General features: G+C 42.3%; 1 protein-coding gene across 6 annotated transcripts in view; it reads left to right on the top strand.

Moving 5' to 3' along the window:
• The window catches only part of CD47 (CD47 molecule), a 45,257-nt gene extending 42,604 nt beyond the window's left edge, over window positions 1-2,653 (top strand). For 4 of the 6 annotated variants that reach the window (XR_003610483.2, XR_003610482.2, XM_028110601.2 and 1 more), the window contains one exon: window positions 2,411-2,653. Coding sequence is in view for 4 of the 6 variants with exons in the window: in XM_028110601.2 (XP_027966402.1) it covers window positions 2,411-2,419 (9 nt within the window). In the remaining 2 variants the exon portion in view is untranslated. Of the gene's footprint in view, window positions 1-525; window positions 559-2,410 lie in introns of all 6 variants that reach the window. The other 2 variants (XM_028110603.2, XM_028110599.2) reach the window with 1 other exon arrangement.
• The last annotated feature ends 15,709 nt before the right edge of the window (window positions 2,654-18,362 follow it).

Here is an 18,362-nt window from a genome sequence, read left to right as displayed (position 1 = left end):
TTTGTTTTTTGTTTTTTGGGGTTTTTTTTTTTTGCCTTGACCCCTCTTTTCTTGATTATTCAGAGTATTGCTATTGTAATGTTCTTACCTCTGAGAAAAATGCCCTGTTCACTATCTCTCCAGTAGTTGCTTGCTCTGGCCCAATGACATTTGGGCGAGGGGACCTTGGCCTTATATTAGGCAAGATGAAGTGTAACACCCCCAATAGAGAAGAATTTCAATTAATTTCAGTTTCTGATTTATAAATTTCAGATTCAGGCTGTCACCATGGAATGAGACCCAAGCATCTCACTTTCTTTCTCCCTATGTCTAGATCTGGGTTCTCAACTGACCTTGTTTCCTTTGTGGGGTCTGTGGGTATGATCCACAGAAAGGTTTTTTTGTAATAAAGTAATAGAGTTAAAATTAATTTGACTATAGCTGTGGAATAGTTAGCATGATACTACTGCATATTTATTTATTTAGAAATGATTTCTAATTGTGGAATCTTACTAACTGCCTGCTTGGCTTGTTACTAATTCTTAGCATTTAAAGAATCAAAAGGAATGATGAATGATGGTAAGTATAAAGTGCACCTACAATTATAGTTGGTTAAAATATGAACAATGAAAAGAAGTAAAATGGCTCTTGAAAGTATGCTCTTTTTTATATGTAAAAGGAACATTGTCAAATCATAAAGGTCTGCATTTCTTGATTTTATAAAACTTAACTCTCTTAAAAGTTACAAAACAAGTGCTAGAAAAGCTGTAGGGTGTCATTAATCAGACCCTCCAATCATACTGCTCATAGCAAAGAGAAATTACTGCTTTTTAAAAAACATTTTTCAGCTGCAGTATCTGGTGACTAACTTTTAAATGCTTTTATAAGACACATAGATAATCTGGCACAAATCTTTATCATCTTGACAGCGTTTCTTTTGTGTTTGTGTTGGCGATTTGTTGCATTTAATTCATGGGGACTTAATATCTCTGCTTTTCTAAGCAGGACTCAGTTCTGTCCTTTCGGGAGAGGATTTAAGAGAGCAATGTTTAGTCAGTCGAGCTTTTGCTTCTTGTTTTGGAACTCTGGGCTAATAACTTCTAATTTTTATTGAATATTTCAAGGACATACTTGTTAGTTTTTAAAAATAAGTTGGAGATACTGAGTGCTATAAGTATTCATTTTGATTTTACCTTAAGATGCTGTGATACTTCAGTTCTGTTAACATGTGATAACTTTGTTTTTCTTATCAAAAATTTCTTCATACCTTTGATATTTGCAGTCATTCCTTGATCATGTAAATAGTTTGCTATTTTACTGCTTTAACATCCGTGACCTACCTCCTCACTTCTGTGGCAAAGTGCAGCCTTTAACACAAGAGGCTATGTTCCCCTGAGTGCAGTTAGTTCTTGCATGAGATTAAAAACATGCTGATTATGTGTTAGTGGACAGAGTTTAAAACAAGGCTTAGGCCATGTTTGATAAGGAATCACAGAGCAATTCCACTTTTGTAAGTTTGTGTCGCAGCTACAGCCTTTATTACAAAGATGTATTTTGTTTGCCAACCACCACCCTCCTAAAAAATAAAAAATTTTAAAAAAGAACCAGTCCCTGGAATTGTGGCATGGTTTGTCCATATTTACATTCTCGTGGTTTATTTTTTAATTTCTTTGCTTTTTTCCTGCTGTGGTGTCAGTCTTCTGAAGCTGAATGAGGAAATGAAACTCCTTTTCTGTTTTCAGAAAACTAGTACAAGAGCCTCGAGTACCTCTTCCTTTTTTTAGAACCACTGTATCAGTAGATAGAGTAGTTTTTGTGTGTTCATAGCACACAAAATCTATGATGACCTTTGAAACTCCCTTAATTTTGCTAATATTTATCTGATTAGGATTTGTTGGTTTTTAAAACAAAAAACAAAAAAACAAAAACAAAAAAACCCTGTGTTTCTGGTGGGCTCGATGCTCACAGTGTGTCTGCCTGGTCAGTAAGTGAGTTTCAGACTAACCTTCTAGTGACCACAGTACCATTTTCTCTTCCTCTTGCCCCAAATCAACGTTTTATTTCACTTCTATCAAATGAATGGTAGAGGTCTGAAATGAATGGGGTAGACTATTGTTCTGTGATCAGTATCTTCTGCTTTGAAAAATCAACATCTCTTGGCTTTTTAAGAGCTAACCTAGCAAACTGAGATTACCAGACTTTGCTGATTTTTATTTTCATTTGGCATTGGCCTTTTACTTACTACAACTAAAAAGGCTGGTGATTTGCCAGGTTTATGTCTGTGACCTTTGCAAATCTAAGATTAAATACTTTTTCTTTATTTTTAGATATCATATATATGACAATTCCAGTTTTTTAAAATACATCAACTTGTTAGTGCATAGAAAATAGACATGAATAGTGATTATATGTTCATTTTTCAATTTTCCAGAGTAACTGAAGTGAAGTGACGGACTCTGATTTGGAAAGTAGTTAAGACATGAAAGGAGTACAATTGTGTTTGAGCACCATGGCCTTGGTTCACTGTTCAGGAGAAGAGAACAAGAAAAATAACTGGTTCTCATCTGTGGAAAAAAGTAAATCATTGACCCTTAAATGATTATTGTTACAGTTTTTATTCAAAGCATTTGTAATGTAGTTAATAAAAGAATTATCATCTGTGTTGTGTGCCCAATTGAGATCCAGTTTTTTGTTGTTATTTTTACTCAATTAGGGGCAAGAGTAGAGTGGCCAACTTCCAAGAATGATGCCTTTCAGATCCTAGGGTCTCTTGACTTTAGGTCACCACTTTAAATTGGTTCAAGGTGAGAATTATCTGGCGCTACCCTCATGGTTTCCCAGAGAGATCTATGAAGAACAGTGGCTTCCATAGAACCTTAGCAAACTCGAGTTCACAGCCACGTTGGTAGTTATGGCTGGTGTTAGCCGAATATGGTTTGTACCACTTCTGGGTCAAGGGAATAGCAAATTTAAGAACAGACAGGAGTTTGCTTGGGAACATCTTGAATGCTGCCTGTGTGTGATGTGATCCGGCAGGAGATCATGGTCTTCATTCTTGGGGGTTGCCATTCACACATTTCTTCCTTCGACATACAGTGTAATGAATCCTTTCCAGATTTAGAGTAATTTTATTGATGGATGTGTTTTTCTTTTATTCACACAACCCTTTAAATCCTGTCTTGTCCTTCTGTTAATTGCTTCTGCTGTACAAGATGTAGCACCTTTTCTCCTCTTTGAACGTGGTCCAGTGACACGGTAGAATCATTGTAGAAAGGAGCCAGACTTATTCTCAGCGAACTATGTTCACACTTTTCAGCAAAAATAGCGATGGTTGTAACATATGTATTTCCTTCCTCGGATTTGAAGGCACAATCTACAGTGTTTCTTCACTTCTTCTCTGATCTGGGGCATGAAAAACCAAGATTGAGATTTGAACTATGAGTCTCCTGCATGGCAACATAATGTGTGTCACCGTCAGGCCGACAGGCCCACCCGCGGCAGGGTGGTTTTGTTACCATTGTATCTGTGTTGCATGATAAGCACTCATCTTCCTCATGTAGTCCTGCCTCTGTAAGCCCCACACTCTAAGATCGGAAAGCAAAACGAAACCCCCCACATCTCCTACCCCCATTAGAAGAAAATTAACATTTCTGACAGTCGTGATCGCCTGGAGTACTTTTAGATTCTTAGCACTCGTTTTCTTCCTTCATGGGTGTGTGTGTGCGCACGTGCACATGTATAAGATAGGCACATTCATCTTCTGTACGGACAACAGTGGGATACCTACAGGAGAGCAAATGTTAATTTCATGCTTTTAGTAACAACGTTAAAAAAGATCTTTATTGGGTGGAATTATATTTGATGCGAATATTTGATCACTTAAAACTTCAAAAACTTCTAGGTAATTTGCCAAGCTTTTTGACTGCTCACAATACCCTCTAAAAATACTAGTAATTCTTCCTGTCTGTGTAATAGTAAGATATTCATATCTGTAGTTAACATTACTTAATAGTTATTTCTTAGTACACTGAATGTTCCCATGTGCCTCTTTTATGCCAAATTAATTGTCACATTTCACGTTGGGACCAAGTGGTTTGCCTCTGGCAAACCTTATGACCTGCTGATGCTTCTCAGAAAACTGAGCAGACTATGAAGACAGCTCTTCTTGGGAAAAAAAAATTTTTTTTCTTTCCTAATTGTGTCCAAAATACTATCATATGTAGAGGGAACTGTATTCCTTTATATAAATATGATGGCTCTTGCTGTTTTTTCCTCTGAAAATATATTTTACTAATATTGTTTACTTTGGAAATCAATTTTGATGAAAGGAGGAGAAAAGCAGATGAACTTGAAAAAGATCCAGATACCTATTCTCTATTAAGAAAAAGTAAGGCATGAAAATCTTTATAGCAAACTTTTTATAAACTCAAGTTGTACCTTTTAATATGCAATAAGCTCTCATTTATTTGGGGTTCAGTCTTGGGACCTATCCATCACCCTTTGTGTTCTCTTTAACACTGCCTGTCTTCTGAGGCACTCACTGCCCTAGACAACACACAGGAAGCAGGAGAGATGCCAGGTGACATCAACTCTTGCTCTTACTAGCTGTCAGCTTCTCTGGAAAAGGGACCACCTCAGCAGGAGCCCTCTTGGGCATCATTGGGCCAGTTCATTCACTTTAAATCAGACTTGCGGTGGCTCGCAAATTTTGTCACACCAAATTAGAATTGTTAACAATGTTTTGAGCATCATGTATCTGTCCCCGACCCCCCTGACAACGTGCTTTTTACTCAATGATCCCCAGTATTTGCCATTGACTAACACTCGATTTTATTTAGTGCACATCCTCTGGTGCCACTTGTCATTTTTGCAACAACTCCTCCAATGTTTTTGGCCAAATCCAATTTTCCGTCTCCTTCAAAACATTGCCTTCCAGCCCTCCCTCCCCTCCTGGCTCTCATCTGTAGCTCACCCCCATTTCTGTAGCTGCCTCTTTCATCTCTTCTATACCTTTCTTAGTACTTCATGTGTGTCTGCTGAGTTCTGTCAGGTTTTTTGTCTTGCTTCTCTCAATTTTGAAATTCTGTTACGGCAAGAGCTTTTTTATTTTCCTCTTTCTCTTCCTGCAGTGTTTTTCATTCATTAGGTGTTCAGTGCATAAGTTGGATGATTGAAAGTTGGCTGTATGCAGATTCCCCACTATTTTCAGTAGGGTGATTTAGATCGTTTTCTTTTTTGACAAATTTCACGTGCCCTGAAAACTTTAAAAGGTTATGACTTTTCACCTGGAAACTCCAGGTCCATTTTGTTTAAATTTCTGAGGATGTCAAAATGAAAAAATGGGGCTATCCCAAAATTTGAGAGTATTGCTCATGCCAGGATGCTATAGTCCATTTAGTAAATGACCAACCAAATTGTGATTTGAGTTAATAAAGCTCAAAAAGTGATACATTTACTCCTCCATCTCATTGAGAATCAAGCTCTGTATCACCTTCTAGATATTTTTTGTCTTAAAAGGGGTATTCAAAAACAGATCTGTGGGATGTGTATGGAAATACATACTCCAATGGCATTTACCTGCCATTGGAAACCGGAGAAAGGATTGTTGGGCAACACTTTCTCTTTTTATTATGTTTTATTTAATGGAGAGTTTGTTTAGAAACCTTAGTTTCACATGTGTCACATTTTCAAAATCACTAACTGCCATCACCCACTGGGGTCCTTTTTTAAGTCATTTTCCGTGGCTAATAGGGATAATCCAGGTAACTTTTAAGAGCTAAGCAGTGAACAGAAAGTTTTCCTGCCTTTGGCTTTTGACAGCTCTTACTTATCATTTAAAACCAGCTTTCCCATAAATTGAGCCTTTTGAAAAAAAGAGCATTTGTAATAAGTTTCTCTGTAAGGCAACATCAGTGGAATCTTAAAAGTGTTATCAGGGTTGGTGAGAGGAGGAAACATTACTGTTTTTATTAAATGGAGCATTATTTACAAAAAGCCATTATTGAGATTTAGATCCTACATCATATAAATATCCATTAACCATTCTAAATAAAGAAAACTCCAGTGTTGCTATGTGCAAGATCCTCTCTTGGGGCTTTTTTCCATAGCAATTAAAGGTGTGCTATTTGTCAGTAGCCATTTTTTGCAGTGATTTAAAGACCAAAGTTGTTTTACAGCTGTGTTACCGTTAAAGGTTTTTTTTATATGTATTAAATCAATTTATCACTGTTTGAAGCTTTGAATATCTGCAATCTTTGCCAAGATACTTTTTTATTTAAAAACATAACTTTGTAAATATTACCCTGTAATATTATATATACTTAATAAAACATTTTAAGCAATTTTGTTGGGCTATTTCTGTTGCTGTTAAAGCAGACCACAAACACATTTCTAAGAAATTAGTTCGTTGTATCTTCAAGTTGTCCATATTCTAAGTAACAATGCGAAGGATCACTTAAAAATTAATTTATAAATTCTTTTTAAAAGTATATTAACCAATGAACAAACTTTTAATTGGAGCAAAGTTTTAACTAAAAGTTTTATTAAACAAGTCTGTCATGTTGAATTTTCCCACGGCCTGGTGTGAACGTCACCTGAGAAAGCAAGAGCCCTGGCTTCTGGTCCGGGCTGTACTGCTGACTAACAGAGAACCTTGGCAAGCTGCCTCCCCGCATCTCCGTGCCCGTCCTTACCTGTAGAGAGAGTCCTCTTCCAAGACTGAGATGCAGATTAAAATAGTTCTTCTTTTTAACTGGTGGTCACTTAGGACTATTTTGATTACCAGTGAAAGAAAACCTGTATCTAAGAAAAATGGGATTTATTGGCTAACTGAAAATTCAGGGGCACAACTGGATACTGGGTCTCAAAACGGTGTCCTAAGGATCCACTGTCTCCCCAGCTCTCGAGCTAGCTCTTGCCTGCCTTCAGAAGTTGCATGTGAAGGCAAAATAGACAATTGCTATTCCAGACCCACCTGCTGCCAAGGTCAGGGAACATGGGAGAAAAAAAAAAAAAGTGCATCTCTTGCTCAGTAGTCCTATCCACCCCATATTGCACCTCCGTGCTGTGACTGGTCCTGAGCCTCCTGATCTCACTGACTGACGCCAGGCATCTCTGACGTCCCACCGGGCTGGCCTGACTCCCTCAGCTAGCCTGGAATGGAGATTGTGGGTGCCATCTGGGGTGGGGGTGGGGATTGGGGGGAAGTAAACTTGAAGCCCAAGTCAGGGGATTGTTACCAGATGATAAGATGTCATTAGACTTTTGAGCACAGCATTCCTAGTTGGCACTGCATGCCTTGCAGGTATGTACTCTATGATTCTGCATTGTATGTGTGATTGTCGACTGTTTGAGTGGAAAATAATATTTGGTAGCAAGGTACCATCTCATTTCTTACCTCACAGGCAATTTAATTTTTTATGCATTTATGAGGACTTTTTCACTCTCAGCAGGAATAACTAATGGAGTTCAGAAAGCATTTAAATGGCCTACCTCCTGCACTGCAGCCTGCTCTGTGTAGCACGGAACTGTACTCAACCTGATTAGGACTCCGACGGAGGTGGAGGCTTGCAGATGCAACTGGATTTCATTTCTGTGCAACACCTTTCCAGCTCAAGTCTTCAAGTTTGACAGCTTTAGAAAATGCTGGATTATGGTAACACCATTTATGTAGGACATGATATCACCAGTAGCTCAGAGGTTTGAGCACAGTTGTTGGTGGTGTGAGCCGCGAGGCTGTGCTGGAACTCTATGCCCAGTGTTGATTTTGTGCATGTAAGCTTCATGCTCAAGCACCCATCCACCAAACCTGGGGGGTGAGAGGGGGGAATAAAGTATTTAACCCTGAGCTATGGATAATTGGACATATTATTTGATGTTGAAGACAGCACTACCAACTGCATCGAAGTGAGAGTGGACCTAATCATTAGAACCCCACTCACTGAGCACCCATTCCTATAGTCAGTCATTTGACTAGAACGCGGCAGCGTTTCAGCTCGGGTAATAGCCAGTCGTGGAGGACCGCGGAGCTTTTCCCAGCGTGGACGATGAGAAATGCTTGCTAAGGAGTCCAGTTTGGAGAGAAATGATGTAGAAGTCTGAAAACTGCAGTCTGATGTCAGTCTTGATGCCAGGGTGCTTGCTAGATTTGCAGACCTTCAAAGCGGCTGCTCTTCTCTTCCAGATGTTGCAGTACACAGGGCGCTGCGCGAGGCTCCGGGCTCCTCCCCCTACCGTAATCTTACTAGATCATAGACCTGCCTCCCAGAAAAGACAACTATTGTTTTACTTCCTGGTTTTCTTTGAGTTGCCTGCAAAATTCCTCAAGGTTAAACCGACAATATACATAAGCTGCTCGACATCCTAAACAAATGAATTGTTGGCAAAATTTAAGTGTAATTTGCTTAAAATATGGAGTATGTCTTCCATGGAAGCTCTCTACTTATTTACTTTTTTAAAAACTTTTTATTTATTTATTCATGAGAGACAGAGAGAGAGAGAGAGGCAGAGGGAGAAGCAGGCTCCCAAGGAGCAGGGAGCCCGATGCGGGACTTGATCCCAGGACTCTGGGATCATGACCTGAGCCGAAGGCAGACGCTTAACCATCTGAGCCACCCAGGCGTCTACTTATTTACTTTTTAAATATATAGTAACTTAGCAATTTCAGCCTATGTACCAGATTGTGTGGGGAGGTATCTCTCATGCTGAGGACAACTGGAAAGTACTAGAATCTTTGCCCTTCCACTGCTACTGTCATTTTTCCTTGCTGAATGAACAGACTAGACTTAGGAGAGAGACCCAAAAAGTTCCCTCCTCATTCCCGACTGGTTGTAGGACTAGTTTCACCACTGCCTTGGGTGAGAGTCCTGTGGTGGCAGGTCTACCACTCCATCCCCACCCCACCCCCCAGGAATGCTTCTCACTCTCCAGGGAATTTCCACCCCCAATTCAACCAGACATTTTTAGAATGTAATGTTCATAAGCCCCATTTTCTCAAACCAGAGGATGCCTATATTTGATTATCTGAGAAAACCTTTTTTTATTGCAATGTTATCAAGTGTTTAATTCTTTTGAATTGGTATATATCTTGATTTTTAAAAATTTGATTATCCTGGATTCAATAGAGCCCAGCTCTCCTCATATCTTTAGCTGTATGCCTGGCTTTCAACAGGGATTATTCTGGTAACGACTATTACTAAATGGAATAGAAAATGCTACTCTTCATCCTCTGCTGGGATATATTTGAAAGTATCAACACGTATCAATTGTTCTCACTTTCACTCAGAGAAAGTTGTCAGAAAATCATGGAATTTTTCGTTATGCTTTAAGCTGATTGTGGGGCATTTATTAATTGCCCAAAAGAATTGTGAATGAAGTTACAAAAAAATTTTCTTAATTTTTTAAAAGCATCACACTTAGTAAAATTAAATGCTCTTGTATTACTTTTATGTTTCCGGCAAAGTTCTAAATACAGTCTCCTGGAAGACATTTGGCTGAGAGCTTTGACTGGAAGAATTACCAAACCTCATCCTTGGGCCTTTTGACGAGAGTCATTTTTCCTTGCTGAATGAACGGACTAGACTTAGGAGAGAGACCCAACAAGTTCCCTCCTCAAAAGTAACTGGGAGCCTCCAAGGGAGCCATAATGTAGTGACAGGAAGGTCTCAGAACAGATTTTTCCTGAGTGACCGGATCCCCCAGGAGGCTACTCCGTTGCTTTAACGTGTGTTAATGAGGCTGGTGATCCCCACCTGAGCCAGTTCCTTCTTTATATGACTCTGTCCTGTTCCTCAAAGGACTCCAAGTGCCCGTTTGGGTCAGGTACCCTTACACAGAGAAAAGCTGCGCTCGTGATCACCAGCACTTCGGTGCTGACACAAATTGCCATGGGTGTCAGATGGGGGATAAACGGCTCTAAGCAGAACCGTGCCTCTAAATCCCTTGCTCAAAGCAACTGGACACAGAGGCCGAGAGTCACTCGTTCATATAAAGCACAGTGCTTTAGTTTTCCCCTGAGAAGCAAAGCCACCACGATAATTTGTACTATACATAGAAAACGAGTTTATAAAAAAAAAAGCACACACAACAGAAAAAAACCCAAATTCCCCAGTCAATGGATCCCAAGTGCCTGGATGCCGTCCAGATGAGCCTAGCAGTGACACAGGTGTGGATGAAAGCTGCATTTTAGGAGCCAGCCTTCTCTGGTGCTTTTATTCTTCAAATTGGAGATAAAAATAAGGGTTGACATCTCAAGTTTAGGAGAGAGAGAGCAGCATGTGTTCTTCAAAAGACCCAAATAGATAATAGACTTGAAAGAAAGAAAGAAAGAAAAAAGCTGTTTGCTGAGTGTAACTTACTTATCGTTTCAAAGGGTTTTTTTTTGTTTTTTTTTTTAATGAAATCTTCGCAAGCAATAGTAAAGAAATCTAGAACCCCCCAGGGTGATAGTTAGAGTCCTGTCAGGGATTTAAATCTAATTGTTAGCCTGAGAGTAAAGAGAGAGCCGGCCAGGTGTCAGCCTGGAAAACAGTACTAGCCATGGTATTGTTCAGGAGCCCAGTCATAGTGCCTTAAAGTACAGGTCAGCACATTTATTCTGACTCTGGAAAGAAGGCCACAGAGGTTTCAGTTTTCCTGATAGTTTCTTTTTCTCTGGAGGAGGGATGCTTCCTCTGCTTCAATATACCATCTTGTCGGAGGCCCCCGGTAGAACCTGGAGCCGGCTTTCAGGGCGGATACTTAGAGGAGAGGCAACAATGTAGAGTCAGAGCCCCCCACGCCCTGCACACCCCCAGGCTGTGTGACCCTGGACAAATGAGCTGACTTCTCTGTGCTTCTGTATCTTCATTCTTCAATGTAAAGACTGAAAAGGATCAGGCACATGAAGTACTCAGCACCGTCCCTGACCCAACGTAAGCACTCAGGAACTGTAAGCTATTTCTCTTTTTCCTCTTCTTCTTCTTTTTAAAGATTTATTTGAGAGAGAGAGAGAGAGAGAGAGCAGGAGCAAAGGTGCAGAGGGAGAGGGAGAAGCAGGCTTCCCACTGAGCAGGGAGCCCGACGCGGGGCTCGATCCCAGGACCCCAGGATGATGACCTGAGCCAAAGGCAGATGCTTAACCGACCGAGCCACCCAGGCGCCCCTCTCTTTTTCCTCTTCTTCTTAAACATGGGTGAAGGAGGGGAAAAAAAACCTGGCATGACAATCTAGAGATGAGCGTAACATAGAGTGGAACATGTATTTACCTGTGCAGGGTTACCGCCAAAGAAACAAATAGAACATGACTGGGAGTCTAAAATGATATGACAAGTGCAGCTACACTGCAGACGTGTGCACTCCAAGCAAAATTTCTTGTAAGGACACCCTCTGGTTCCAATGTTCACGAAACTAGAGTACAGGAGGGGACGTTCGAGAAAGGCAGCAGGTAATCCTATTTACCCTCTCCTAGAATGCAAAGAAGCTGGACGAGAAGGAGCTTGTCCTTGTAGCACAAGGAGGGTCTTTGGAGCCCCACTTCTGCCTTTTCCTCAGCTCATCCATTTATGCATTCCTGTCAGTGACTGATTCTCAAGACTTCTCAACATGTGTTAAGAGCAGGCCCTCCAATCACGCTCGATAGACTACTTAGATGAACTTAGAGCTGCCTTCGGGCTAATAACCAGTAGAAACTAAATCCAAGTATATAGGAGTGAAGATGGATGTCGAAAATATTGAGCCCTGGTAAATAATATTTCACAAATGGAATAGTATTTCACAAGACTTCACAATTTGCAGTCGGGGATTTTGATAAGGCTTAGGTTATACTGTAATCAGCCCATTCTCTAAAATGATTAGTCTGTTCCATCCTGGGTGGCTGTAGAAAGCAAAAAAGGCAGCTGGAGACATGCCGTGAATTGGAAGTAGCTTCTATTTCCTCCTTCTCCACCTACTCATATGGCCACAGACGATGCCCAGTTCGGGGTGGGGGGGTCATCAAACGCCAAGTGTGGCCCGCGGCCTGTCCCGTGTGCAGAGTGCAGAAACCTGCTTTCAAGAGCGCTTGATTAAAAGCCCCCAACACATGGGAAGGCCTGGTTTTCTATTAAGGCTTTAATGCTTACAATATTATACACTCTCCATAAAGAGGGAATCTGAGCTGTCCTATGTCGATGTTTTAGCTCCTGACTCCTAACTTGGCAAGAGATGTGTGGCGAATCAATATGTCACAGTCTGTTAAAAGATGCTTCCCTGTTTATGTTTGTTGGGTGTTTAGAAATGCAATAACTATACTGGAGCCTTTTCTTAGTCTGTCATCTGTTTCCGAGGGAACAGAAAGTGATGCAGAGAGCCAATCACAGCACCATACTCACACCCAAAAGTGGGTGCCAGTGCCCTCCGTTAGGGACAGCGCCATTCCACGCTACCAGATGAAGAGCATTTTGTAGACACCCTCCCCATTTCTTCCTCCAAACCAATCCCTCCCTTGGGAGGGATTCCTTCCATCCCAAATAAAAGTACCACATGGGTCATGACACGGACAATGAATTTTCAGTGGGAACGATGTTCTGAGCAGTGAAAAATATAAATAAATTGGTTCTACGCTGAAATTATCTGTGGAACCAAGAAGATAAACACAGCACAACTAATTGCATACAAGCAAGATTAACAAGAATGCTGTCCTATGGAAAGAAAAAAAAAATCCACAGCATTAACGGAAATTAAGCAATATCTCAGTGAAACTAGTAAATAAATAAGCATATATCGGTATGTTTAATTAAAAGCAAGACTCTCTTTTGTCTTGTTTCTTACTGAGCTGTTTAAATTAAGAAAGTGTAATGTTAAATGAAAAAAATCAACTCAAGACACCTTGTCACCTGCATTTAATCAAGACTTCTATGTCTCACCCAAACTCGTAAGACAGGTCGTGGCAAGGGTAAATGTAGGAATCTCGTGCGAACTTCCCACAGCTTGCCCTTTACAGGTCTCTAGGTCTCCAGCTTGGAGATAGAAATCTCCCGGGAGTCTTGTGACCAGAAATTCACTTCCCCCATTTTCACCCTGTGATTTTGATGAAAAGATACCATATTGGACTAATATAAGCAAAGCTTCTATCTATAGCGACAGCTAAAATTATTCGTTTGTTGTTTTTCTGATAATAAAAGTTTTACAGAAATGTTGAGCAAAGCGTTTACTTGAGGTTTTGCTTCTTTTCAGCTCAATTTCCTGCAATGTTCTAGGAATCCCAGTATCCATTAAAGGTCAGATTTCGAGTAGAAGACAAATCTGGAGACGTGTTCCCTCATGCTTTGTCTAAATACCTTACCACGCTCAATTCTAAGTTGTTTTCTCTCCACCTACTAAGCACCCAAGGTGACATTTGAGTTTACCCTCTTTACCGAGGTCAGTCATGTCTGCTCCTAGGGGGCAGGGATGGGGAATGGGGGGGCCCCTCTCCCTCAAGGCATCTGAAGACTCAGGGGGGCGCAGAAGCAAAAGGGGGGCAGGAGACCACTGCGTCTGGTCCTTGAGTTGTGCGTTGGGCTTGGGTATCCCCACTTGCCAGGAATGTTGCCAGGATTGGTGGACAGATAAACCAGGTAACTGTCAGATACCTCAAAGTCTTTGGAAAAAAAGCTGTGACATATAAATCAAAGTCCTTTCTGATTTCATGATTAATTATGCAAACCCCTTTCTTTCCTTCTTCGTCCCGTGAGGTCTGTGTTCATCTTTCGTAAAGGTCTCATCACCTACTCGCTCTGCCATCTTGGGGAATAACACATTAGCAACTATTTATTGAGCACCTGCTTATGAGCACCATGCAAGGATCTGAGGATGCAGCCAGAATCAGACAGACCCTCTGAGCTGGGGTGGATAATTTAGTAAGTTTCTGACAGTTTCCGAGCCTTGATTCCCCTAATGGTTACATAGGAAAAGAATAAAAACAAAAAATAAGAATCCCTCCTTCCAGACTCCATGAAATAAGGTATACAAAGGTGTTTAGTGGAATATAACTAGGGTTTAATTAATGTTAGTCAGTCATAAGGAGTGAAAGAAAAAAATCTAAATCCATACAGCTCCCTATTTCTTAAAAATTTATACTTTTTAAAAAAAATATTGTTGGATAGAGTTGAAGCTCTTAAGTTCCCCCCCTTTTTAAAGATTTATTTATTTATTTGAGGGGGGTGAGGAGGGGGAGAGGGGGAGAGCCCCCGACCTGGGACTCAATCTCATGACCCGGAGATCAGGACTTGGGTCGAAACCAAGAGTCAGACCCTTAACCGATTGTGCCACCCAGGTGCCCCTAAGTTCTTGATTCTTAAAAGTGAGTGATTTAGGGGACCCCTGGGTGGCTCAGTCAGGTGTCTGCCTTTGGGTCAGATCATGATCCCAGGGTCCTGGGATCAAGTCCCGCATCGGGCTCTCTGCTCAGTGGGGAGCCTGCTTCTCCCTCTTCCTGCAGCTCCTCCTGCTTGTGCTCTCTCTTTCTGACAAATAAAATGTTTAAAAAAATAAAAAATAAATAAAAGTGAATGATTTAGGGTCAAATAGCAGATCACAGGTTAGGAATCCCAGGATAAGCCGCTCTTTAGGACATGCACCCCCTCCAGGAAACCTTCCATCGGAGGAAGCAAACCCTCGGCCGGAGTGAGAAGTGTGCAGCCTTGAAGTCCTCTGAGGGGAGGATGGAGGGAGAGCCGAAGATTCTGCGGAGCTTGCCTCTCCACCCCACCTGCAGAAGCAGCTCTGTACAAACCTGTGCTGACCCGGGAAACACTTCGGCCAGTCCTCAGGCCAGATTTGCTTGGCACGGTCTAATAGGCTCTGGGGGCATGGGTGACTCCAGACCCTGGTGACAAAAGAAGCAACAAACCTTTTTTCTGGATGGATCTTGTGCAAATTCTGCTCACATGCAGAGAGCAACAAGAGAATGTTCCCAAAGCCCCACCTGTTTTCCTTCTGGCCTTCCCCAGTTTTCCCAGCCTCAGCTCTGAGGTTTGGCCATGTAGTCTGTTCCAAGGCCCACTTGGCCTCTAGAGAAGGCCTGGAGGGGCTAAGTGTGCCCGGTGGGGGCAGAGGTGGCAGGCTTGAGGAGACAGTGTTGGATGGTGAGGCAGGAAGCCTAGGATCTTGCCCCTTAGCTGTCACCGAGCAGCTGGGGGCTCCGGCAAGGTGGCTGGGCTTTCTGCTTCTCAGCTTCTACAGGTGTAAGATGAGCAGCTTGGCCTAGAGGCCGTGAGGGCTCACCCCAGCACTGCTGGCCTGTCATCTCTGCCATGAGGCTGGTCAGAACAACAGCAAAGTGTCTCTTCTTTAACCTCCACCCAAGGAAAGTCAGGGGGTGGCTTACAGAAGGAGCTGGTGCCCCAGCAACTACCTCAGGGTGACATAAAGACCTCAGGAAAGAAATGTTGCTGACACAAGGAGATCCCTTCTCTGTCTGGCCTACACTAACCCCCTGGAATCCCCCGAGGACACAAGGCCCAAGTCAAGGTCAAAGACATGGCCCTCCCAGTTACTGAGATTCCCAAGGCTCCCAGCTGCATTAGGAGGGCTACCTGGAATGCCAGATTTGGAGTAATTTGTCAAGAACTCTTCAACATTCAGGATACTCTGTGGAAGGTGGGATGCCAATGGGCCACGGGCAGGTGGGTTTTATTTGGTGTAGACAGAGTTTTAAACATTTGCACCATTCAAAGAAGGAAAAAAAACATCAAAAACAGGACGTTCTACATTTAAAAAAAATCTGGATTTCCAGCTGCTGCTAAAGGGGAAGCTGTGGCCACACTGGGTGCACACGTTCATGCCCCATGGATCCGCTGGGGTTGCCCAGCTTCTGCCCCTCCGGTGGGATGCGCACTCCCCAAGTCTCCGCAGTTCCTTCCACAGCTGCTACTGTATTTTAGTATTTTACTTGTAATAGGGAAATAATTTCTCTGTGCTTATGAATCCACGAGAAGTGAGAAAATAAAACGTACCCAGAGTACCATGTACTTTATCAGCAAGTAGAGAACGCGTCTCTGTGGAAGGACAGGGCACGGCCAGTGTTTCCCATGCAAATCCCCAACACGCTCCACTCACTGGCACTACCCGGCCTGGCTCTTAAAAGCATTTTATTCTCATCCTCTGCCTGGAAAACCAGGAGGATGGAAATCTGCAGATAGCCTGCAACTTCTCTCCAACCCTCCCCCTTCCAGAGTTACCCAAAGGGCAGGGCAGGATTGCGTTGGCACCCAATCTTGACAGGAGTTCCGTTGTCCTTAGCCCTTCCTTGCTTCATCACCTGCAGGCAACTTCAGTCTCATCAAGCAGTCTTAAGCAGGTGGAAATTTAGTAAACGAATTGAGCCTGTTTTCTGGAAGTACTGACAATGTGAATTTCTATTTTGATCTTCCCTTTCATACAGATGAGGAGACTCAGGCTCAGACAGGTAGTGAGCTTGCTGACAGGGTGGAAGGCTAGCACCTGCTGGGCTAGAGGGGGTGTTGAGAAGGGCACGTTTCCTTGCTCCTTTCCCCAGGGTGAACAAGGTGCCCTTCCCCTGGTGAGGAAGCGCGGGGCCACGAGGTTCCCCCGTTTTCTCTGTAGGGCTGCCCAGTGCTACCTGGTTCCCAGCAGAGAGAGCCTGGGGAAAGGGGAAAACATTCATCCGCATGGGCATTGATGGGGCAAACATCCTGCCCTGGATGTGGGTTCTGGGGGCCCATTCTCCAGTCACATTCAAGCTCCATCGCTATTTGATAAGCACTGACTACATGCTAGGTACCTAGGCAGGCACACAGTCTCCCCAGCATCCCTGGCCAAGGCCACACGATCCACAGAGGAGCATATCTGCTGAGCGTGAGTCAGACGTGCAGAAAATCCTGAGAAAGTTCTGAGGCTTCTGTGTCTGAAGTTCCAAGTCAGTGTGGAAGCAGCCAATTCAGCTGCTGCAGACAGACTGTGAACCCGCTCTGATGTGATTTGGAGGCAGGGCCTTTGGGAGGTGACTGGGGTTCGATTAGGTAATGAGGGTGGGGACCTCATGATAGGCATAATGCCCTTATAAAAAGAGAAGAGCAAATTCAGGAAGAGGGCCTTCACCAGATACCTAATTTGCCAGAACGTTGATCTAGGACTTCCCAGCCTCCAGAAGTGTGAGAAATCAGTGTTTGTTGTGTAAGCCACCCAGTCTGTGATATTTTATTAGAGCGGACTGAGCTGAGTCATCACCCAAACTCAGTTCTTTGGCAACTGATCCACCAGATGATAGCTTTGCAGAATGACCAGTTAACTTCAGGTACCTGTCAAAAGACGGCAAAATCTTTCACCTGTCGTGTGTGCCAAGGGAGCCTGAACTAGTTTCTAGAAAAATGATAAAAACTTAAGTTTCTACTGTGTCCTAACACTGCATTTGGTGCTTTTATATATGTTGTTCTTTCACTTAAATCTTGAAACCCCCCAACAGTAGGTCTCTCCTGCTTATTTTATTCACAAGGAGTGTGAGGATCAGAGAGGGTAAGAAACACATCCAAGGTCACCCAGTTGGTAACAGAGAGCCAGGTTTCAACCCAGTTCTTCCTGGCTCAAAGCCCAAGCTCTGTTCTCTGCAGCTGTGCCTGGGAAGGTCGTGCTTTTTTTGGTCTCAGACTGTTGAATTCACCTTGAATCACTGGGAGCTTTTTAAGCCAGCTGCATAGTTTCTAAAGAGCCTACCCATAGTTTACTTTTTCTGTCAGTATCTCCTTCCAGATGACTGAGACACGCTTGCTGGTAATAAGACCAGATTAACTTGATGGCTGGATTCTGACACACTTAAAAAAAAAGAAAAAAAGATCCATCAAAGACAAAAACCAGAGTTACACGGAACACAATAATATCCTCTCTTAGGAAAACTTCAGGTTTTACAACCAAATATTTACTCTAGATCCAAAAGAAAATAAGAATCACCATTCTTCCTTTATTCCAAAATACAGAGTTTGGATACTCTGAAATCAAGGTGTGTCTTAAAATTGATGCAAGATTTTAACATGGCAAACTTTTCTCTTCTTCTCCCACACCCCGTCAGCTCAGGAGAATTCAAAAGCTGCAATTCAAACAATTGTGTGTCTTAAAATCAACGGCATCTTGGAAAAGAGGAAATACGAAGTAATGATAAGAAGTCTGGCCAGAAGAGCACTAATTTGTTCTTACAACCCCAATATTCTGTGTGTGCAACATGATTTCAATACATGTTGTTAGAAGAACAAATACCTCAATAAAAGAGGCACTGAACTTTTGTCATAGGGAAAATTTCAAACATATACCAAAGCATAGCATATTATAATGAACTTCCATCACCCAGCTGCGGTATTTTCAACTTCTGGTCTATCTTGTTTTCTGCTCTACTCCTTCCCTGCCCCAGATCATCTTGAAGCAAATCTCAAATG

This window comes from Eumetopias jubatus, unplaced genomic scaffold (genome assembly GCF_037043125.1).
Source record: "Eumetopias jubatus isolate StellerSeaLion01/CBP00866 unplaced genomic scaffold, mEumJub1_p1.0 scaffold_1, whole genome shotgun sequence".
Lineage (NCBI taxonomy): Eukaryota > Metazoa > Chordata > Mammalia > Carnivora > Otariidae > Eumetopias > Eumetopias jubatus.
This window is presented reverse-complemented; position numbering and strand designations above follow the sequence as displayed.